Raw genomic sequence first — 23,934 nt, forward strand, 5'->3', positions numbered from 1 at the left:
ATATACCAAAATTGAATTGAATAAAATTGAAAATAAGTTAAAAAGCATAGATCCTTTATTTTTACTCAAATTTGAATTCAAAACTAAATTATTCAAAATTACATATAGAAAAACTGATCACTTCTAGACTAATATTGATGGAACACGGTCGTGTTCGGTCGTGGCGGCCCACATTTCCTTCAATGAATACTGGCACGTCAAGGGCACGAGGAGGTAGTATATGGGCCGTGTCGTGCCGCGTCATGCCTCATATATGTTTCCCAACCTTAGCACGATGGGCCGGGTCATCAATTAATATACTATAACACCAGTTATATCGTTTAGAATACGAGCTCTGTACTAAAATTTTTGAGTTTTGTTTTAAAGAATCTGAACTATGCTGGAAAGTTTCTGAACTCATACTTAACCATAAAAAAAAATAAACTTTTAACAAATTCAGAAAAATTACACATAAACTCGGATAAATATATAGTGGTTGTACAATGTTCATTATACAACTGGAAGTATAGTAATATTTAGGGTCAGGTCATGCCGTGCTTGGGCCTTTGTCGTGCCACGGGGCGTGTCAGCCATTTACAACCCCAATTCGGTACTTCACCTGGCCCACAATTGTTTTTGGTTCTTAGTCATGTCAGCCCACCGTGTCAAATAAGGCCCCTCTTTTTCTTTTACGTTTTGGTCTTTTGGCACAATAAATGGATTATACATCCGATGTACTACCACTATTTTTATATTTTCTAAGCATTATAATAAAGTTTTTGAGCTTTATTTTGAAAATTATGAGTCTTACTATATAGTTTCTGAGTTCATTCACTAAAACATTAAACTCAAAAAACTATAATAAACTCAAAAACATTACATATAAACTTACTTAAATTTGAGTTTTCGTGGAAAAAAAAAATTAAAATCTAACTTATAAACTTTCATCACAAATTCTTGTTTGTGACGGCACATATCCGTCACTCTTGAGTGACGGATACCATTTTACCTCACAAAGTACCCACTTTTTCTCTCTCTGCAACACTATTCATGTGGTCCTCTTTCTCCACTAACCCATTTTGTTACCATTTTATCTCACAAAATATCCGCCACAAATGATAACCCGTCACAAGGGAGACCAATTGAACTTTCATAAGCTCAGAAAACACACTTATGCTAAAAAACAATTAAAGTTTGAGGTAATAAGCTCAAAAAAAATACAAAAATGCTCAAAAACAAGTAAAATCTGAGGTAATACATCCGATGTATGTTCTTTTTTCTCCTTTTGGCATGCCAAATTAAGAACCTTTTGGTCGAGATAGTTTTCTTAGGTAGTATCAGAACCACCTGATGACTATAGTCCCAAGTTAACTGTGCACTATCCATTCTTGAAGTTCAAAGAGCAATAGAGTGAGGTGCATATTGGTCGTTTCTTAGTTGATAAAATTTACGACAAAGATCGGTCATCAGATAGGACTTGACAACATCAACACACATTTTGTCCCAAAAAAAAAAAAAAGAAATAAATCGGAAAGAACAAAGGATTAATGTCCCAACATCATACTTGAACAGTCACTCAGACGGTCTAATTCGTAATCACAAGTTTACAGGCAACCTCGATACTCCGCAGAAATGAAAGCAAGTTACATCTCAAGAAGTGAAACTACATCATGGTAAACAGGTCGGGTCTGGTCGGATTGGATCAGCCCTTCAGACATTAGGAGGCGGCCAAATCTTCCCAAATAAATCCTCAACTCTATTTGCTTGATTAGCGTAACCATCAATGCCCGCTGCAAGAAGCTCCACGGCAGCAGGCCCCATCGCTGATGCCAAGCTTTTCTGGTCCCACTTCACAAGCTGATTCAAATAAACAAATTAGCATCCCACCTTAAGACCAAGGCTATATAACTGGTAAAAGCTAAAATTTGTGGATATAAGAAGGGAATGCATAACTAGCAGCACTCGTACAGGACTTCTCGAGTTTCTATATCAAATGTGAACTCACATAAAATGAGGCCGAGTCACACCCGCAATGAGAAAAGAGAGTTACCCTCGTATGTCCAAACAAGGTTCAATCCCAAGACCAAACGGCATTATGAGTAACTCACCTAGGCACATGTGAGATTTAATATTTATATGTTCTGAAATCAGAGCTCTTTTTCTCGTAAATGAGCGGGAATACGTTACCCTTTCTCTTTTTATTAGTGTATTGAGTATAGTATGTATGGCCAACTCTTCTAATGTTATTTATTAATGTATGTTCCATTTTTTCAGTTTCTATGGCTCACAAGTCACACCTCAGCTTAACAAGGAGAATGCAAGATAGAGAGCATACCTCTTCTTTACTAAACTCAAAAGCAGCAGCAGATTCAGGGGAAAGTCTCCTCACAAATCCATACTTCTCATCTGGGGAAGTCGTCGATTCTTTAAGCGACTGAAGAACTTTTAGTGGCGCGATGATATAATCAACACTGAATAATCATAACATGAAGCTTACTGAGTAGTTGAGTACTAGGAATTCAGTTGGACTAACTTGAGACACCGAAAATAAGAAATGAATGTATTACCCAACAAGACTAAACAGGTCCTGCTTATTGCGAACTGCTGCAGCCATTAGCTTTGATTTGTGGCCGTATTTATGAATGTAATTGTATGCTTTTGTCGCCTGAAAATTATGCATGCAACAAAAGATTTAAGGTATATCTCTATACACCTCAAGTCGGTCGTAATATTTACATCTTCAGGTACAATAGAAACATGTTATTATGCACGCAGCTCGAATTGAGGTTCCAGAAAGGTTGTCAATACGCAGTATTATTCTTTACAGGCACAAACTACTAATACAACATGAAGGTGAATTCACGTTCCAGGCTTCGACCAAAATTAAACAAGCAAAATACAGTATGCTGGCTCTCCATTTTAATGAACAACTAAAAGAGAGTAGTCACTTCACTAGAATGGCTAGAACATTATATGCAACAATATATAATAGAACAGTAAAATGACCCACCAATGCCAATCCAGGATCCTCTCCTCTTTTTAGAGCAGCTTCTATTTCAGGGTCGCCAGCGTGATTGCGAGCCCAATCCTAAAAAGGTGCATCAACTTTACTCGAGAAACAAAACAAAAGGTTCCAGTAGGCACTTTTAAAGTTCTAGGTGGTAAAAAATTACCCTTATGCGACCCACAAAGATTTGAATGACAGATGCTCCTGCTTGTGCTGCTGCAGCAGCTTGAGCAAAGCTGCAGTATCACAGATAAACCATTGAAGTGAAGATAGAAGTATATCAGGGCAAAAGTGGAAATAAAACTGGTGACGAATTATACTTGAAGGATCATTATTGCAACGCACTTTCCCCTTTATGTATTTTTTTAGGTGCAATCATTGTTCATTTTAGTTGACACAAATTAATCTCCTACACATTTGGAATGTTGTTTTACAAGGGTGACAAATCATTGGACCTGCTCCATCTGGCCCGCTAATCTATCCTAAACCGCTAGCCTGCTTGTCAGTGGGTCAAATAAATTCATGTTAGGCCTAACTCAGATCCGGCTCAAGCTTGCATTTCATCACCTCTATTTTGAAATATTTGTCATTATATTAATTTTATATGACTAGTAAAAAAACAAGAGTGTTAGACTATATTTAACTTGCCATACTGCCATCATGTCGTAGCGTGCTTCACAATTTGCGACCGGTATTGTAATCAGGAGAGTAATAAAGATTCAATGCACAATACCTATAAACAAATGTTAGGTGAGTTTGTATGCCTTCAGATTCCAGCACCCTTGCAGCCTCTATACCCTGAAAACAAACGACACTGTAATATAATCAACTGAAGTATAAAAAGCGAGGAAATGTGACAGGAGTACTCATCACCACTGCAAATAAGAATTAAAAAATTTCATGCACCTGCCATGTTGAAGGAATTTTGAACAGCAGACGCTCTGCTGGGATGTCAAAATCATTGTATAGCTTCAACAGATCATGCACCTAAGATTTCAGGAACAGTATAGCTGTGATACTGATTTAGGATGATCATATCACGAAAAACAATATAGGATGGAGTCGGGAAGTCAAAGCTTGTATGTTTCATGAACAAATAATACAGGCATACATCAGAGAATAGTCCACAGCGTTAGTTGATCGACACGCATCTTCCATTTACTATAGAATTCAAGGAAAAAAACTAGCCTTCGCAAACTGAACTGCTTTGCATTAAACCTTTCATGATAACATAATAATTGTAACACAAATGTCAACTAAATGACTTTCGTACAGACAGTTCCCTTGTAAGAGAACAGTTCTTCCTTGTACTGTGAGAAATCAACTCTAATTTTATGATGTGTATCCATATGATTCTGGCAGCTTAATTCCTAAACAAATTAAACCTATGCTTTTCCTATTATCCCACATCATACCGCAAAAAGAGAGACAGTCTAGTGTAATGACTAATTTACTCAGAATTCAATATAACCCCTAGTATGTCAATATGACCCGGTTAACTTGTAATAACTAGAATAATGTTAATAACCATTTCTCGTTACCAATGACCCTTTTTCATTTAGCGAGTATATTTTTAGAGACCATTTTATGACTTCCAGTGACTGTTTTACTTCCAGTTTTGAAACTTTTGATAAGGTCTGGTGCTAAATATAAGAATGTTGTATAGGAGACTAAGTGGTACTTTCAGAAGGCTTAGTAGATTTGGATCCAAAAACATGAACAAAAGGATCCTCGGGGAACAACTTAACGTTTTCATGACCTAGAATCATATCCTTTCTTTAATCTTCTATCCTCATTCCTTAGGGTCTTTTAAAGTTTTAAGGTTATCACTTTTTAGTATGGGATTTTCCCAGCTTGCCTACCGGCCAAATCCACACATGGCACACTCTGATAAAATAATGTGGTGGGCTAGTGGCTGTCTAGAAACTGTATAGTGTATTCCTAATAGTTTTCATCTTTACTGAGGCCAATCTACAAACTAGAAGAGATATTACACTTTGTCAACTACATTCTCTCCAGCTTTCTAAGGTACGCTACATTGTGTCTACAACCCCCTGCCAATCAACATGGACAATTCACCACCAAAATGCAGTTGATAACTTAAAACTTTTGATATTTTTGTATTACTCGGAATTCTAAAATTATCAGCCATTGTACAGAATTACTCTTATGTTGGCCGCAACATCAAGCAATTCAAGCCTTCAATCTTAGTTAAGCTAATAAATCATCTTTTGTAATTCCCTTTACCAACTGTTATTAGGCTGGTTGGGGTATGTTGGTCAATCTTCCATTTGATAAGAGCTTATTATTTCGTGATAAAAATATGAAACTACTTGAAATCATCAAAATAACTGAGATTCCCGTCAAATCAAACATTCCTCGACAAATTTGAATTTGACTATGCACCATCATAAAAGCAAAACCAGATCAACTTTTCTGATCCATTGACATTGATCAATATGATCTAGAGACTGATAGATGAACCAACTCAACTCAACCAAAACCTTAAGGTGATGGTTGAGGCCCAACTATTATAAATAATCCTATTACACTCCCTCACTCAAATGCCCGTCGGGCTTGAAGAGTGGTTAGTTGTGCACTGGCTCCCCCGTACCGTGTGCTGGGTTTCCACTTCGAGTTTTTGAGGAGTTTTGAGGTAGCCAGGATTTGAACCTGGCTCTGATACCATGATAGATGAACCAACTCAACCAAAACCTTAAGGTGATGGTTGAGGCCCAACTATTATAAATATTCCTATTAGAGACAACATGTAACGGACGAACAGTCACTTTGAAAAGTGCACATACATTTCCATATCTATGCATCCTGCTAACCAGGAATACTACTTACCAATTACCATACGGTTATCTTTGGACAATACATCATTACCGTCACTAGCATGACAGGACGCTCATTTACTAAACATCATATACCAAACTTTGTACAAATTCAACTACTAAGTTCACCAAAAGATTCACCATTACCTTGCGAACAATCCCATGAGTATCATAAGCTAGGCGAGAATCCACCTCAGTCGACACCCTACCAGGTACTAGCTTAGCCAAATCAGTCCCAACATTTACTAGCGCCTATTAAATCATCAACGCATTGAAAATGTCACTTCTCTAATAATCGACATTCAATCTTCTGTTAAAAAAACTTTGCTCTATGTATCGGGTAACTGATTAAAAAAATACAAAAAGAAGAGGATAAAAACCGAACCTTATTGAAAAAACATGACATTCTAATATCAGGCCTTTCAATTCTAGCACAGGCATTATCAGCCAGCGCAGTGTCGACCGCACTCTGCATGTCAAAACTATATAATTAACGCATGTAAACTAGTTTTAAAGGTCAATGCGACTGCAATATCAGCCGAATGAATGGCGCAACAACTGCAATATAATCAGACAATTAAGATCACCTTGAAAATAGTGTCAGGGAGGCTCAAAATGCCTAGCAAAAGCGACGAGCTAACCGTAGCTGCAGTTGGAGGAAACCTATATAATACATTGCATTATGTACTTCAATTATGAAGTGTAAATTAACAGTCCAAAATTGCAGACAAATTAATTTCAAAATTCATTGTTTGATTAAAGCAAATACCTCTCAAAATCGTCGAAAATGACAGTATCAGGAACTATCTCACTGAAATTTGATACCGCATCTAGCTCACTACTTAAACCTTACCAAAACACCATTAAAAACACAAAATAAGTATACAAGTAAATGTATAAACAATCAGAGATCAGGTAAATGCGGAATTCTTGTATCCACCGAGTAATCGGGTACCGCATTATTGTACAATTCAGTCAATAAGAAAATCGGAATTAGCAACGATTACCATTGATTATTACCGCCTTGTTCTTTAGAACGGAAACACGACCTGATCTAAACTGAACTGAACTTAGACCGGGTCTGTCTTTCGACTCATGAAACTTTCTAATTCAAACTAATAAAATCCAAACCGGGCCCAAATAGAGTAAAGAAACGTATTTTATTGGTTAAGGGGTGCGATGGCATGTTAAGAATTTTGAAGATTAGGAATGAAAAATACCGGAGTCGACAGAAGAGAGGTTGTTAGGCAAAGCGCGGAGAATAGGAAACGAGGGGCGGTGTCGGGAAGTGATTGTGAGATTAGATGGTGAAGAAGATCGGACGGTCAGTTGAGGTCCAGTCACCTGAAATAGATTTGATCGGACGGTCAGCTGAGATTAATGTGAAGAGTGAGCAAGTAAAGGTATAGTAGTCATCAAAATAAATATAGAGACAGAAAGATTAGTAGTATAGTGAGAAAGATACCTGAAGAGAGGGAGAGAAGGTGGTTGGTGTAGTTGTAGCTGACATTGTTGGAGGTAAGTAGCAATGGTGTGTTGACTACTTGACTTGTTTTCACTAGCTTTGTAGTCTAAAAATGGTAGTGATGTTAAAAGAGATCTTGTGAATTTAGTGTTGGAGACTGGAGTAGTTGGACGGAGTATCAAATGTGATCAATTTTTAGTTTGTAATTGTAACACTATCTATTAAGGATGGTGATAAAGTTACTTGAAAATTAATTGTGCTACTCAATATATGTAAGGCGAGTATAAGATAATTATAGAATTATGCTATGTTGACCTTATATTAGAAAAACATATAATAAAGAGATGTTTATTTAAAAGGTTACTAACTTTTAGAAAAAACCTGAAATTATATTTTACAACCTTTATATTAACATTTGCCATCTTACTTGTTTATTATGGTCGGCTTGTTGAATGGTGGTGGGACTCGAGAGGTAAGGTGGGATTGATAGTTGGTTCAATAGATCGTGTGTTAAGGGGTCTTGGTGGTGATGGAGAGCCTCGAGGAGTGAAGGGTAGGGTTTGGGGGAGGCAATGAAGCGAGTTGACCAAGTATATAATTAACCATGATGTTGGGTTTGTGCCTTGATTCTGTTAACCGCCGCTTCAAATAACTATGTGGGGGTAGTCTTGGGCCTTTATTAGGTCATTCTGTATTAGGTTTAGAGAGTATTATATAAACTCTCTAATCCTCTACCTGCAGATTATCTTTTATCATACCGTCTCAATCAGAATCAAAACTCCTCACATATCAATAAAACTCTCTCCCTTCTGCCCTGTGGACGTAGCTAACACACCGTTAGTGAACCACGTAAATCTGTGCGTTTGTCTTTTATTGTTCTTTATTTGTTCTTTCTTGCTTCTGTTATAACACATGAATAATGCTAAACCTGACTTTAATTTTGTAATTAAATTTTTGGTAATTGTAAGAAAACTTTTAAACTAACTTTTCCAAAAATGTTGAAGTGAGAGAGGCGAAGACGGGTTTTGCTGTTAAGGAGGGCGAAAAAACTCAGAAAAGCAGGGCGAATAATATCACAAGATTAAGTTGAAAAAATTTCAGAAATTTAACTAATAACTTCTGATTTTTTATTTTCAGTGTAAACGATCGGGTTGAGTTATTATCGTTTATTACCATTTTGACCCAACTCCAATTCAAGTCAATTTAAAACAAATCCAATATTAATCCATTTTCAAAATATAATCTCAATTCTTCTGAATAATCCGATCAAATTTCACCTATCGAGTCACCCCCTCACCCCTCTCCGCCCAACAACGAACCCCAAATAAGCCTCTCATCTCCAACAACAAAATCAAACCATCATCAATAGTGTATCAAATCCAACACAAAATTTCACAATTCTAATCATATCTCATTCACATCAACCCAAAAATTAACCATAATCCCACTCCTTAATCCACCTCCCTCATTAATTAATCTCCATTTTTAACACTTTTACAGTAAAATGCCTCCACTCATCTAAAAACCACCCCCAAAACAATCTTCAACAATGGCACCCCAAAAAACCCACCATTTTTTCACCATTAAAATCCTCACAATCACCATTCTCTCTCTTCTACATCAGATCTCAGCCGTTGATCAAACCCAAACCCAAGATACAGACTGTACAAACCGTTGGATCCATATCCGAAAACTACCCACAAAATTCAACACAGACCTTTTATCAAACTGCTCCTCATATTATCCATTATTCGACGATTTTTGTCCGTATTTATCGAACCATGGGTTGGGTCACAAGACACATAACCGTTCGCATTCATGGTATCGAACGGATTCACATATGTTGGAATTAATTTTCCACCGTCGTATGCTTGAATACCCTTGTTTAACATCTGATCCCAATGCAGCAGATGCGGTATACGTCCCGTATTATACCTCGCTGGACGCGATGAGGTATTTATACGGGGACGAGTATAATTCCTCCCATTTACACGGGATGAAATTATACTCGTATCTTACGTCCCACGACCCCGGAACCTGGGACAGGTTCCGCGGACATGACCATTTTTTAGTCATGGCCCGTACCGCGTGGGACTTTTCGCAACCCCTCCCGCCCGATCGGGCGGGAGGGGATGCGAAAGCGGTAGGGTCGTGGGACGGGGATGGGGATGGGGAAGGGAGGTTATGGGGGACATCGTTTCTGATGTCCCCCGAGTTTTTTAATGTTACGGCATTGACCTTAGAGAGTCGGGCGTGGCCTTGGCAGGAACAAGCTATACCTCATCCGACGTCGTTTCATCCACCTAGTTTAGCTTTATTGGAGTCGTGGGTGTTGAGGGTTAGACGGTCGAGACGGAGTTCGCTTATGTTGTTTGCTGGTGGTGGTGGGACCGCGTCTTCTGGAAACCCGAATATTAGGAGGAGTATTAGAGAGGAATGTGGGGTGAATTCGAGTAAGGTTGATATTTCTGGACGGTTTCAGAAGGTTTGTGATATTGTTGATTGTTCTAACGGTATTTGTGAACATGATCCTATCAGGTAGATTTTTGTTCTACCTACTCGGAAGTTCCAATTCGTGTGAATTGGGGTAATCTAATAAGTTATCGCGTTTATAATCCTCGTGAATTGTTGTTTGTGTGTTTTGTCATTCGATTTTGATGTTACTGATTGTAATTAGATTTTTGTTCCACTTCCTGGGATGTTCCAATTTGTGTGAATTGTGTCAATCTAATAAGTTATCGCGTTTATAATCCTCATGAATTGTAGTTCGTGTGTTTCAATTTCGCGTGAATGTGCTAAATTTGCTTAGTTTGAATTTGCCCAAATTGGATTTCCACGCGAATATTACCTAATTAGAAGAATTGGAATTTATCGGTAATTGCAGTTCATGTGAATTGTGTGGGAATAACCAAACAATCAGAAAAATTTAAAAGCGATTTGACACTAATTTTGTGCTTAATTGTTTTTGTATTAGACGTGTTTCAAGGTGAAATTTAGTGTATGAGACCGTCTATCAGGTGACTAGGCTGATTTTAGACTGTGTGATTGTTGTGCTGTAATTAGGTACATGAAACCAATGCTGGAGGCGAGTTTCTGCTTACAACCACCAGGGGAAACACCAGCAAGGCGGTCAACATTTGACGGGATGGTTGCAGGTTGCATACCCGTTTTCTTTGAGGACCAGTCAGCAAAAACTCAGTTCAAATGGCATCTTCCGCCAGCAGAATTTGGGGAGTTTTCAGTGACAATACCAAAGGAGGATGTGGTGTTTAAAGGGATAAAGATAGTGGACGTATTGATGGGGATACCGAAAGCCAAGGTGAGGAGAATGAGGGAGAAGGTGATGGAGATGATACCGAAAGTAATGTATCGGAAACATGGTAGTTCACTCGGGTTGAGGACTAAGAAGGATGCCTTTGATATCGCTATTGAAGGTACATTGCAAAGGATTAAAGAACGGTTGACCCAGGTTTTTGATGCTAACTCGAATGATATCAAGTAAATTGCTGACATTTTGTGTACCAAATTTCATTTTTCTTCGTTTTTTTTTACATAGGTAAATATGTTGTAATGTAGTACCACTAAATCTACCGCAATTCTGTATATCAGATTATTTATGTCATTCATTTTTTCCTGATAAATGGCAATCCATATCGCCTTCATAGTGATGGTCAGTTCAATGTTGTGTTGCGGTATTCTGCTGTATTGTCGAATCAGAAGGTGCGAAAAAACATGTTTTCCATGGTGATACTGTCATGCCCCACAGTTGCGGATATTGCAGCACTGGTAGTCCATATATTGGGTTATCATCAATTTGGCTAAATGTTAATTGACCATAGTTGGCGCAGCTAGGGGTCAAGCGAGGGGTGACGACTGTCAACCACCTGAAGTTGGTTTTTTTGGCCATTAAATTCTGTTTTCAGTTGCCAGTTTGACATGAGCTTCACGGTTGCCAGTTTAACAGAAGCTTCTCTGAAGAGAATTCTCGGCAAGTACAGGTCACAACTCACAAGTCACAACTGTACAGATGATACCCTGGTTTGTCTGCAGTCCCAGTTTAGGCCACTATATCGGCTACAATGAGATATCACAGAGTCCAGTCAGTCCACAACCATTGCGAAGCGGAGAAGATTGATCTCTTCCAGCAATGAGCCAATGAGTGTATGCATTTCTGGCAATGCTGTAAATGGAAATTGCTTAGGCTGAGACCTGTACAAGCAACATGCATTGAAACATCATGACAGTAAAGTAGTAAACAACTCAAAAGAGCAGCAAGCTATGACCCAGGCCTTTTGTATCCAAAAACCGCCTTTTCATTTCCCGGTCCTGAACTTAAAGAATCACAAGGCTGAACTATTAGAGGCAGCATGTTTCATGTAAGACATTTGATACAATACACTAATGCATAGGACTTCAAGTAGAGATAAGTCGGAAAATGTGAAGATCTACCAGAGGAGCATCCAAATATTGAGGTACCGGGGAGTCGAGAGTAGATGCACACTACACACATCGAGATCAGTGTTCGAGTGTTAGATCTGTATGTAAAGAGCCACAAAACCAGAATGTTATATTAACCAGAATGTTATATTAGTCTTTTGACTGTAAGATGTGTTATGCATGGTGAATAATTGGGTATAAAACCGTTTTACATAAGAATTGGTGCGCATTATAATGTTATACTCCGTATATACTATCTACCTAGGAAAACGTGATTACTAATTGGGCTGACTGCTGAGCAAGTTGAAGACTGGATAGGATAAATGAATAGGACCACTCCTACTGGACCAAACCTGAAAATGAATGAACTTAGGCCTGGTCCTCACTCTTCAGTCAAAATTTTCGAAAGCCGGTTTTCGATCATGTCCGGTCCAAGATTGATCAACTAGTCTAACTCAACAGTCAACACATTCAAAAACTTTTGTTCAAGATTAATCCTTGCAGCATTATTTTTTTTTTTTTTGAAAAAACATTATAAACTTGATATTAATGGTTATTTTAAATTAAACTATAGTTTAATTAGTTTTTTTGAAAGTTAGTTTAGTTAATTATTTAATTTAATTTAATGAAAGTTAAAGTTAATTATTGTATAGTACTATACTAAATTGGTTAAAATTTTAGTTTTCAATACATTAGAAGACTGGGCGAAAAATTTGGGTTCAGTTCAATCAAGACCGACTTTTTAGGTCTAATCTTCGGTCCACTTGCTTTGTTTTTCGATCTTTGTCTAGTCTTTTCAGTCTTGCATCATTACTAACCTCTAAATATTCAGAGGTGGCAATGGGTCACTTGTCATAGTTCGGACAAAGCGGGTTTAGTGATATAGGGTTTGGTTAAGTTCAACGTTAAGCTAGGTTATCATTAAGTGACAAGTTGAGTCAGGTTCGGTTCAAATCATTATTGAGTAAGGGGTTACAAATTTTCAAATTCGAACCTATAATTTCATGATGTTAAAATGATTCTTAGATGTATTTACATTAGTATTAAATTACAACAATTCAGAAAAATTGTCAATTTGATCTTATTTAGTCATATTATTAAACTAATGCATTATCAAATCATCTATCTACTATCATAAATTGAGTCACTTGTTATCTTCGGTTAGCTTTGATTCATCTCAAATTTTGTTATCAATAACAGTCATATCAGCTTAACCTTGAGCTGAATTCAACTCCACTAAACTTTTCGAATTTTACCCAACCAAATTCCAAACAGTCCCCATTAAATTCCTTAAATCACTTAATTTGAAATAAACTCAAATAAAAGCAAAATAATACACCTACAAAATTGCTCTATGTCATCACCCAACCATACACCCCCACACAATCATCAAAACCCAAAGAAGAACCAATTGGGAAAATACTCTAATTAATGAAATAAATAGTACATAGAATTAAAATCATGTCCTTATCCATAAATACCAACCAAAATCATTTTACTATTGTGTGCACACACACATACAAATTCTCATAAAACGACAACTTTTTCGTACTATACTCTTGTGCCACTACTACTCTGTACCACCTCTGCCACCTTCAAATTACCTCACAACATTTCCATTCAACTCTTTTTGTTGTACCACATTCCTCTGCAATTTCACTCTAAAGATGGTATCCTTTCCGTCTCAATTATTTATTTACGTCTTTTTATTCTTTCTAAGGCGGAATGTGTATAATTTACTCATTTCATTTTATGGTCTTACATTTTTATATGAAATTAATTATGAAATTTGCAGGTGGGTTATCGTTCAATTCCACAATGGTTGGATTCACTGTTAAAAGAAGAATTCTTTGAGCCTTGTTCAATTCATGCTGAAAAAAAGGAGAAAAATTTCTACTGTTTTGATTGTTGTTCTAGTGTTTGTCAATCTTGTCTTTTTCGACATCGAAAACACATAATTCTTCAGGTATAATTTAATCGAATTTATTTACATTAGTTTAATTATTTCACTTAATTTTCATTAATTAAAAGGTGTTGAAAATTTGATATGTTTTTTTTATTTAATTAATGATTAGGTGAGAAGATATGTGTACCATGATGTTCTAAAGCTGTCTGATGCTCGGAATTTTATGGATTGCTCTGGAATTCAAGTAATTTTCTTATACATAATCTCACTTATAACCGTCGTAAACTTAAAGCGGTCTTTTTCATAAAACCGTCTTAAGTTTAAGACGTTTTCGTTCATGTTGTCAAATTACATCAATTCTATAATTCTCATTAGTTCAACAAACAAATAAAGTTTCTGTCTTTTAATGATTTAATTAATTGGTTTTATGTTGAAATTTAGAGAGAATTCTGATTAAATTATGTTTTTAGATGAATTGCTTTGGCATTCAAGTAATTGTTCTTACCCATAATCTAATTTAGAATTGTCATGAGCTTAAAACGGTCTTTTTCATGAAACCGTCTTAAACTTAAGATGGGTTTCCTTCATGTTGTCAAATTACATCGATTCTAAGTTTTTGAAGCAATACCCATAATTCTCTTTAGTTCAACCAACATATAAAGTTTCTGTTTTTTTGGTGATTTGAATTTAATTGATTTTATGTTGAAATTTGAAGAGAATTGTAATTAAATTATGTTTTTTGATGGATTACTCTGGCATTCAAGTAATTTTTCTTACCCATAATCTAATTTAGAATCGTCATAAGTTTAAAACGGTCTTTTTCATAAAACCGTCTTAAACTTAAGACGCTCTTCATTCATGTTGCGATGTTGCCATAATTCTTTTTAGTTGTTGAACCAACAAATAAAGATTCTGTTTTTTTTGTTGATTCAATTAGTTGATTTTATGTTGAATTTAAAGAAAATTGTGGTTAAATTATGTTTTTTGATGGATTGCTCTACTATTCAAGTAATTTTCTTTACACATAATCGAATTTAAAATCGTCAGAAGCTTAAATTGGTCTTTCTCATGAAACCGTCTGAAACTTAAGACGATTTTCTTTCATGCAGTCAAATTAAACCATTATGTATCATTTTAAAACCGTCATATGCTTAAAATGATCCTTTTCATGAAACCGTCTTAGTTTTAATCGATTTTTTTTGTGTTGATTATGAAGGCATATATTTCAAACAATGCAAAAGTGGTATTTTTGAAGGAGAGACCATTAAACAGACATTACAAAGGCTCAGAAAGTTCATGCTTCACATGTAATAGAAATCTTCAAGACCCTTTCATCTTTTGCTGTCTTTCTTGCAAGGTTAGAAAATTCACTTCTTTTTTTCTCTTCATTTTAGTTCAATTAATATTTAATTAATTAGTTAGTGATAATAATAATAATCAACAATTGAAATTTGAGATAATTGCACAAATTTGTTTTTATAAAGTTGCATAACATTTTATTCTAGACAACTTTTAATTCCCAGTGATCAAAGACCCAGCTTGGCAGCATGTGTAAGACGGTTTTATAAAAAAAAAATTATCTGGTGTAAGTAATTGAAGGTTTAACGATAGTTTGTGTAAGATGGTTTTATAAAAAATTATCTCTAGAGACTCCAAGTATTGGTGAATTTATAAAGTTGTGAATTCGGAGACCCAATTAATCCTAAAGCATACAAGATTATGATTACGTTAATTTGCCAGGTTAAGCACATTGTTGCAACTCAAGGGAGTTTGCAATTAAACCTGTCAAACAAAACAATGATGGGATTTTCTGACGTGGACGAGTGCCAAATTACCCCTGACTCGGTCCTTAACTCGCCATCCGGTTCAACAGCCAACAGTGATCTTCAGACCGCTTTGTTGTGTACTGCGACAAATGAGGTTGTTAGGAAGAAACGGAGTAATCTTGCGGCTCAATGCGGTCTGAACCGGGTTTCTACATGCTCCGAACCGGGTGATACTCATTTGAACCGGAGGAAAAGGGTACCGAACCGAGCCCCTTTATGCTGAAGTGGATTCTTATTTTCTTTACCAAAAGTGGAAACTATTTGTCCTTTTGGAATATATGGGGAGTTTTTTTTGGTCCCTTTTTCTCCCATTTTTTTGGATATGTTCCTTAATCTCTAATCAATTGGTTATTCCACCTATTTCGGTAAACTCGTTCCGATTTTCATATATTGTTATCTTAGACAAATTTTTACGATTTCTCTTTTTAACATCTCCTGCTTTATAGCACTACATTACTTTAAAATCTCTTCTTAACAAATATTATATTGAGAATTGCTTTTACCTTAGTACGGAGTAGTTAGTTATTCGAATTTAGTTTTATTGCACCATTCTAAAAGGCTTATTAAACATTTGAGAACTCCCATTAATTATATAAACGGAAAATTCACGTGCTATCCTCGAACTTTGCCATTTTGCACATGGTATCCAACTTTTTAAGTTTGTGTACATTATACCCTCCATGTTTGATTTTCATGTACACCATATTTTTTTTGTCGCTCTAAAAAAACTCAATTGCGCATAATTCCTAGATCGGAATTCAGAATCGGCCAATTTTTTTCGTTAAATGATTATCTCGTCATAATCTACGATTTGAGAAAAAAATTGTCGGCTGACAATAAATTTTATATGGTTTTTTTAACGAAAATCTCAAATCAAATATATCTTCGATCATAAATTTCCGAATGACCAATTTCGTTTTATCAATTTATAGATCTCGAAGAGTTAATCAATTTGGAAAAAAACATTAGTCAATTCCGATTTCTGGTCTATAGCTTATGCTCAATTGAAATTTTTAAAAACGATAAAAAAGACATGTTCTGCTTAAAAATCAATTTCAAGGATGTCAATGTGCACAAACTTAAACAGTTGGATACCACGTAAAAAATTGCAAAATTTACGGGTATTACCTGAATTTTCCATTATATAAATTACTACGTATTGGATATTGACGCAAGCACCAGTGGGTACAGACCCGAGTTCGATTCCCAGCTGGGGCATTTTTTTTTTAAATGTTTTTTTTGTTGTGAAATAAGAGATGAGATAATTGTAGAGAGAAGACAGAGAGAGGAAAAGAGAGACAAAAACTATGTATTATTGCATTATGAGGGGTTTATATATACACATACAATAGAGTAGAGTTTCCATAATATAATATCTCTAGAATATCCTAACATATAGACATCCATATAATATTACATAATAATATTTCATAACACTCCCCCTTGGATGTCCATTACTGAAGAAGATGCCTCGTTAAAAACCTCACTAGAAAAACCCTTTGGGAAAAATACTGGCGAAGGAAAAGAGTACACTAATCTTCAAACACGCATAATAATAGTTGCCTCGTTAAAACCTTTTCATGGAAAACCCAGTGGGACAAAACCATGGATAAGGAAAAAGAGTACAACGCGTGTTACTCCCCCTGATGATTACATAACTTGATGTATCTTGAAATGAACCATACTTTAACGTAACTTCTCGTCTCGATAGTTGAATAAAATCCACTGTAGTTGATAAACTTATATCTTCAAATCCTTGATAATCTCTATCTTCATATTTCATTAGAACTCACAATCTGGGTGTAGTCATTTGTGATGACTCTTGGATCTTTTTCAAATAATACTTCCACAATAGTGATAGAGAATTTCTCGATAGATACATAATATTATATGTCAAGAATAACTCGTCTTAATAATCATAGCGTATCAATGCGCTTATTGTGCTACCTCATTAAAAACCTTGCTAGGAAAAACCCATTGGGACAAAAAAAACCTAGACGAAGGGAAAAAGAGTGTAGCCATCATTCCTTAATTCCTTATCATAAGGAGAATCAATCCGATAATTATTGAATAAATCATCCAATACTTTTGAGCGCTTATCTTTGTTAAACCACATATGTATGAATTAACATTCTCATTGTAGACTTTGACTATTATTTTCCAATCCTTATGGTACTTCTGGACCATAAATTAATTTCACATGTTTAGCATGAAACTCATTTAAATCATTATTCTCATATGCTCAAACTTCAGGTTGAGACAATAATAATTTCCTTCAAGTAAACTCTACATGAATTTAAATATTCCATTTTGGAAATAATCACGATAACTTTTCATTCGTGTCGTAGAGGTTCATATTTAATCATGAGTTCCCAAAACTCAAGAGGCTCCTATAGGGAGTTATCCTCGTTGGAGTTTCTCGTAAGATAACATTTCTCCTTTTAAAATATTTATCAAAATATAACAATATAATTAATCATGTGCATGCATATGATATGTAACTAATTCTAAACAACATTCTAAAACAATGCAATAACTTATATAAAATAAAACTAATTAATATGCAAATGAATTTAATCTCTAAATACACATGATGATGACTCGATAATGCAAACTGTACAGTTTCATTTTCCAATATTCATAATTTCAATTGACTTCAGGTCAATAGTTGGACATTTAGTCCATGAGCTCATTTATAATCATAACTTATATGTCGACAATCAAAACTGGACTTACTTATAAGATCCCCATTATCTAGTCCATTATATTCCGCGCGCAAATGCATATCGGTTCCTTAAACATATCGATATAATTTCAATATCTCGTGATATTGTCAGTACTGATCAATGATATCTGAATATATTTGGTACCATTCCTTTTCTATATAGGTCATCTATTATTATTATTCAGATATCTATGTCGCTTTCGGGACATCCAAATTTCTTAACTCCATAGGAGTACCAACTGCTAATTCTTGCCGTTTTCTTATTACTTGAAATATGTGAACCGATATGACTCTCACACTACATTCCACGTGTGGCTATTGTTCAATTTGGCAAGAATCTAATTTTCATTACATATATTTTCTATGACTAATGTATAGCTCGCTATACCACATATAGGGCTAAACTGTCTATAATTAAATCATATATTTTAATGTAACATATTACATTTTGATAAGGTGATGAAACTGGTAGTATAATACATCTTCATAACGAAATGAATACCATCATTTCTAATTCACCTAACCTCTACTCGATGTATTTCATATTGAAAACAAACTGCTGAACTTCAGGTCCAGTTGGGGATAATATACTTATTTGTTTTTACCAGCTTTTCCTTATCATTCTCCCCCTAAGGTGGTAAAAATTATCTATACCAGATAGATTTAATGGGCAATAAATCATTATATCCACCTTAATTGTCTTATGCAGTTGGTTTTTCAATGTGCTGAATCACAATGCCCAATTTGGAGACTAACGATTCCATATAATAATCAAACTGTGATCTCCAATATTAAATATACTCAGTCTTTGTGTAATGTCTTGCCTTTAATAAATTTACACGAGAGAGTTTCAGCACTTATATTTTCCTTAGGATAAACTTCAGGTTTATCAAAACGGGTATAATAAGAACCCGGATGGCCTTACTATGTCACATCTGGATCATTTCATGTCAAGTTTCTTCGTTGCCAACAACCCATGGCAATCTTTTATAATCTATCCGGCCAGATAAATGATGTGACATATGACACAACAAGTGTCTCGTATATGTAGGCAAGAATAATCAACGTTCCTTCAGGGAACATGACTATATATTACTTTTTGAGTATTTTCATATATAATTATTATATCACACGCTCAACAAATATTAACATAATTTAACTTTCAAATAAATTATTGCCTTCAAACTTATCATATATTAACCTAATAAACCAAACATTATAACTAACAGAGGAGGTAAGTTTAAAACAATTTCGGGGTATAAACAATGATTATAACTATCACAATTAAATAATACCATTATCCTTACATAATTATACAGTTAGTTGTAATTGATGTATAGCTTTTTACATGTTATTATAAGTCTGACTTCATATGTGATCATTATGTAAATTGATTCAAGCACTAACGAATCTTTATGTTTGATACTAATGTTTTCAAGTTAGATACACCATAATATAAGCATTGAAATCCAATTAAGATTTTTGATAAACGTAAATGTTTCTAATATGACTCATTGCAATTTACAATAACAAATCATGTAAAGTGTACCTCAAACAATTGATTAGTATTGGAGCGGATAGATACTAATTTATAATATAATAAAGTCAAACTATATTGTATATTACATATATGATCATATTATTAACAAAAGGAGTGATCTAATATGGCAAACAACTAATTAATTTACGTTAACTCAAAGGTTTTAAGTGGAGCTTGTTAACCAAACTGAAACATGCATATAGACCAAACTGAAACATGCATACGGGATATGAAAGACGCATAGAACAACAACATACTAATATTTAATCACTAAAACAAGAGACTAAGTGATTAGTTTTATAAAAATCCTACATACGGAGTATGTCATAAATAAAGACACATCATGTCACAAGTGAAGATATATCTCAAACAACTTGAAGCAAATGTCTATAGCAAACAATCAAGTCACAGCCTTAATTTCATTAACCACCAATAGGTAGTTGCAATTTTGTAAACATAGTATGCGATTTTCTTTGATCGTAAATAATATTGATCGATTAAAGTTGATTCTGGTCATAATTTGTAAAATATATAAGATATCACATTCACTTCAAGGAATGGACTAAATTTCATATCTCATTATACTGTTCAACTTCAGGTGAACAAGAATCAATTCGCAAATAAATTTGCCTTTCATAAAGACCGCTTTAAATTGAACAGCGGTTCATATACTCATAGACGTGGACTTCTGTCCACTTACACTTATACAATATGAATATATTGTACTGATGAGACGGTGTTAAAATATTACACACCTTTAAAACTTTGAACTTCAGGCCAAAGTCATAATATGGACATATCTCTCATCTTTGTAAAATAAATCTTTTTGGAACTTCAGGTCCAAAATTATATAATATGTCCCTTCTCAAGAATTGTTGACTGCAAATATAAAACTTCAGATCCAAATATATAAATTTTACGGGCTAATAAATTTCTTATTGCTTTGCATAGATATGGGAATTACTATGTCAACATTAACCGAGTATTCTTCAGTTTATTAATTGTCGTATACTATAATTACTTGTTTTGTGTACCGGAGTATATATAATATAAAAGTGAACAACCGTAAGCAATGTATAGAAAACATACCTGAATGAGATAAATTAATATTTTAACATGTTTGGTGGACAACTCTTATAAACATCACTTGGTCACCAAGTCCACGCATGTCAAAACCAAGTGCTTCCTTGCTGTTATACTCTTTTAATTTGCTACGTAGATGAGATTAGAAAATCAGGTGTAATTTATACGACATTCAAAGAGATATGAGAAGTGGTGGGAGTCTATCGTGCTGATAACGTGTTGTGAAATAAGAGATGAGATAATTGTAGAGAGAAGACAGAGAGAGGAAAAGAGAGACAAAAACTATGTATTATTGCATTATGAGGGGTTTATATATACACATACAATAGAGTAGAGTTTCCATAATATAATATCTCTAGAATATCCTAACATATAGACATCCATATAATATTACATAATAATATTTCATAACATTTTTTTCATTTTTCCAACTATGAGTCATGCTGTATTGTTTGCTTGCTAGGTAGTTTCTGAATGCAATCTGCAAATTAACAGAAAATTTTACTTTATGTTGCTTACATGATTGAAAAAAAAAGTACTTCGTAACTTACAAGTAGCCAAGTCGAGTTGAATCGAAACCTTGAAACAAGAACGAGTTATGATCTTTGATTTTTTGATAATGTCAAATAAATGAGCTTCTTCATTCAACCATCTCTTATAATACACATGAATTCATACAATCAGATAAATCAATAATACAATACAATTTATTTATTTTCTCTTATATTCTTTACAATAACAAGAACAAGTTGAGGAGTATTATCTTTGAAGTGCCATTGTCGAAACCTTATATTTGAAGTTGCGGAGTATTATCTTTAAAGTCATCCCGAAATGTATTTGGTCGGGCAATGAAGTCAATGTAAGCCATATAATACACTTCTTTTCTCCATTTCTCTATAGGAAGGCTACCACATTGCTCAGCCAGCCAATTTTCAATCTCAAACTGTCAAAACATTCCGTTCAATTTATAAGATGAGTCGGTCTCAAACATAAGACGAGACATAAAAGTTTTTGCGCTTATAATTTGATTATACCTCAAAATCCATAAGTTGGTGAGTATGTCGCTTTGGCACATTTGTAGCTTCTAATTTCGAGTAGAAGGCTTCTATGTCTTGCATCATCTCTTCTTCCGATGGAAGCGATATTCTCCCCGACAAGACTCCTGCTATCCATTTACTTTGAAGTTCGAAATGTGTAAAAGACAAAATCTAGTATAAACAGGAAAATTAGAAATACAATATTGCTAAAATAAGTGCATTTGACCTAATTAGTCAAATGTCATCTGTATAAAAACTCTTTATTTACAGCTAAAAAAAAAAAAAACTTACATAATTCGGTACACCGATAAAGGAGATCCCCGGGGCTAATCCAGGGGGGAAAACATGTTTATACAATGGTCCTACTCGATTATCTTCTACATTTACTGCACCACCTGTGTGAAGGAAGGGGTAATGATACTTGTACCTGAAAGAAGTTGAATGCTTGAATGAATATTTTTAACACCGATTTCATTTCAAATGCGAAAAAAAAGCCGTAAGTGAATACCCTGTACAATGTAGAATGACATCTGCAATCACATAAGTATCGTCTTCAAACACGACTCTTCCATCGTCCTGGACTCTGTCTATCTGCATTTTTTACTCAAATGGTTAAAATGTGTGAATAATTACTTATTTTTTAAACTAAGACTGGTTGTGTGTTTACCATTGGATGCACAAACACGTCGAAACCATGTTTGTGTATAAAATTTCTGCCACGTTCTGATCGACATGCTACATGGACTTCTTTCGCAACTGTTGCTATGTCCTTGCATATATCAGCTGCACTTAAGGAACCCCCTATCACAACTACAACCTGATAACAGGAGAAAATTTCATTTAGACGAGAAATTCCTGCACAAATACGAAACAACATGGGGGACCAACATACTTGATTTCGGTAAGGTTCAGGAGTACGATAATTGTGGCTGTGACTTTGCCACCCTGGCCAAACCTCAATACCTGCATAATTAGAGACGGATTATTATGTAAACTGTTCTATACAACGATTACAGATAACCACAGCATTAGTTATCGCCTTACCGGATATGTCAGCAATGCTTGGTTCAGTGTAATGTCCACTACAGATAACCACAGCATCATAGGTTTCATCTAATTCATCATTGCTATTTCTTCTGGATTTGATCTTCCACTTTCCCTCTATTTCCGCTCCAACAAACAGTACCTCGGTTTGAAAGCGAATGAGATCATTGAGTCTAAATTCAGAAGCGAAATCCTCCAAGTATTTCAATACCTCCTCATGTTTTGGATATCTTCGCGAATCTCTGTCAGGCAAGCCTGCAAGATATGCTTATTAAACTCTGTTCTTAAGTACTCCCCTCGTTCATTTCATTTTCATGCGTTTTTCAAAATATGTGAGAAGAGTCTCGGACAAAAAAAAAAAAAAAAAAGTATAAAGGCGACTAAACAACGCAATGTAAAGAATTACCGGAACCAAAAAATGGAAAATCGCGAAAGCCAAAAAGTTCTCTAGGGACATTAGTCCGAAGAGACTTGTAAACACTGGAATGAACAATGGTCCTAGTCGGGTCAAGTCCAAGCGAGTCAGGTTCAGTTTCGGGTGTGTAAACCCATGTCCCACCTAATTGGGTCCCACGTTCAAACACGACCACCTTGTGCCCCTCTCTACGTAGCTCACGAGAAGCGACAAGCCCGGCCGCACCACAGCCAACTACTGCGACTTTTTTGTACGTCATTTAATTTGAGTGTTTTTTGTATTGGTTGAGTAACTAAGCAACAATGGACTTACTATTTATAGAAGGCAAGTTAGATTCTTAAGCCATCACTACCAACATTTTGTTATATGGTTTTATCAAGTAATGCAATTTCAATGTATAATTTATTTACGTCCATGATTAGATTCTTTGCTTGGATTATATTGTCTTAGGTGATGTGGTTGGTATTAGGAAGATGACGCCCACTTTCCGGATTTTGTTATATGGTTTTATCATATCGAGGACTCCAGGTGTTAACTAGTGTTAAACTCGTGCAATCCAACATTATTTCGGAAATATCTAATTATGTTCTCTGGTTTTGAACTTGACACACAATTGAGAATATCTTTCCTCAT

General features: G+C 35.1%; 4 protein-coding genes across 4 annotated transcripts; 2 read left to right on the forward strand and 2 right to left on the reverse strand.

The window, feature by feature from the left end:
- Positions 1-1,523: 1,523 nt before the first annotated feature.
- On the reverse strand, positions 1,524-7,507 carry LOC141591930 (uncharacterized). Its single transcript, XM_074412438.1, has 13 exons — positions 7,289-7,507; positions 7,044-7,167; positions 6,593-6,671; positions 6,411-6,486; positions 6,209-6,292; positions 5,971-6,075; positions 3,893-3,973; positions 3,720-3,784; positions 3,153-3,222; positions 2,990-3,067; positions 2,547-2,644; positions 2,315-2,450; positions 1,524-1,836 (listed from the first exon to the last, which is right to left on the reverse strand). Exons 1-13 carry the CDS (start codon positions 7,331-7,333, stop codon positions 1,690-1,692), a joined length of 1,188 nt encoding a protein of 395 aa, XP_074268539.1. The 5' UTR covers positions 7,334-7,507; the 3' UTR covers positions 1,524-1,689.
- A 1,100-nt stretch (positions 7,508-8,607) lies between these two features.
- Positions 8,608-10,968, forward strand: LOC141591938 (putative xyloglucan galactosyltransferase GT19). The gene is made up of 2 exons (XM_074412451.1): positions 8,608-9,826; positions 10,352-10,968. Exons 1-2 carry the CDS (start codon positions 8,838-8,840, stop codon positions 10,788-10,790), a joined length of 1,428 nt encoding a protein of 475 aa, XP_074268552.1. The 5' UTR covers positions 8,608-8,837; the 3' UTR covers positions 10,791-10,968.
- A 2,304-nt stretch (positions 10,969-13,272) lies between these two features.
- LOC141642078 (protein RGF1 INDUCIBLE TRANSCRIPTION FACTOR 1-like) lies at positions 13,273-16,069 on the forward strand. The gene is made up of 5 exons (XM_074450789.1): positions 13,273-13,395; positions 13,521-13,691; positions 13,801-13,875; positions 14,848-14,988; positions 15,372-16,069. The coding sequence occupies exons 1-5, from the start codon at positions 13,393-13,395 to the stop codon at positions 15,678-15,680; spliced, it is 699 nt and encodes a 232-aa protein (XP_074306890.1). The 5' UTR covers positions 13,273-13,392; the 3' UTR covers positions 15,681-16,069.
- A 5,495-nt stretch (positions 16,070-21,564) lies between these two features.
- Positions 21,565-23,560, reverse strand: LOC141642159 (flavin-containing monooxygenase FMO GS-OX-like 2). The gene is made up of 8 exons (XM_074450900.1): positions 23,293-23,560; positions 22,887-23,141; positions 22,735-22,805; positions 22,510-22,659; positions 22,351-22,433; positions 22,134-22,269; positions 21,840-22,013; positions 21,565-21,748 (listed from the first exon to the last, which is right to left on the reverse strand). The coding sequence occupies exons 1-8, from the start codon at positions 23,558-23,560 to the stop codon at positions 21,593-21,595; spliced, it is 1,293 nt and encodes a 430-aa protein (XP_074307001.1). The 3' UTR covers positions 21,565-21,592.
- Positions 23,561-23,934: the final 374 nt, after the last annotated feature.

The sequence above is a fragment of the Silene latifolia genome, chromosome 1 (assembly GCF_048544455.1).
Source record: "Silene latifolia isolate original U9 population chromosome 1, ASM4854445v1, whole genome shotgun sequence".
NCBI lineage: Eukaryota > Viridiplantae > Streptophyta > Magnoliopsida > Caryophyllales > Caryophyllaceae > Silene > Silene latifolia.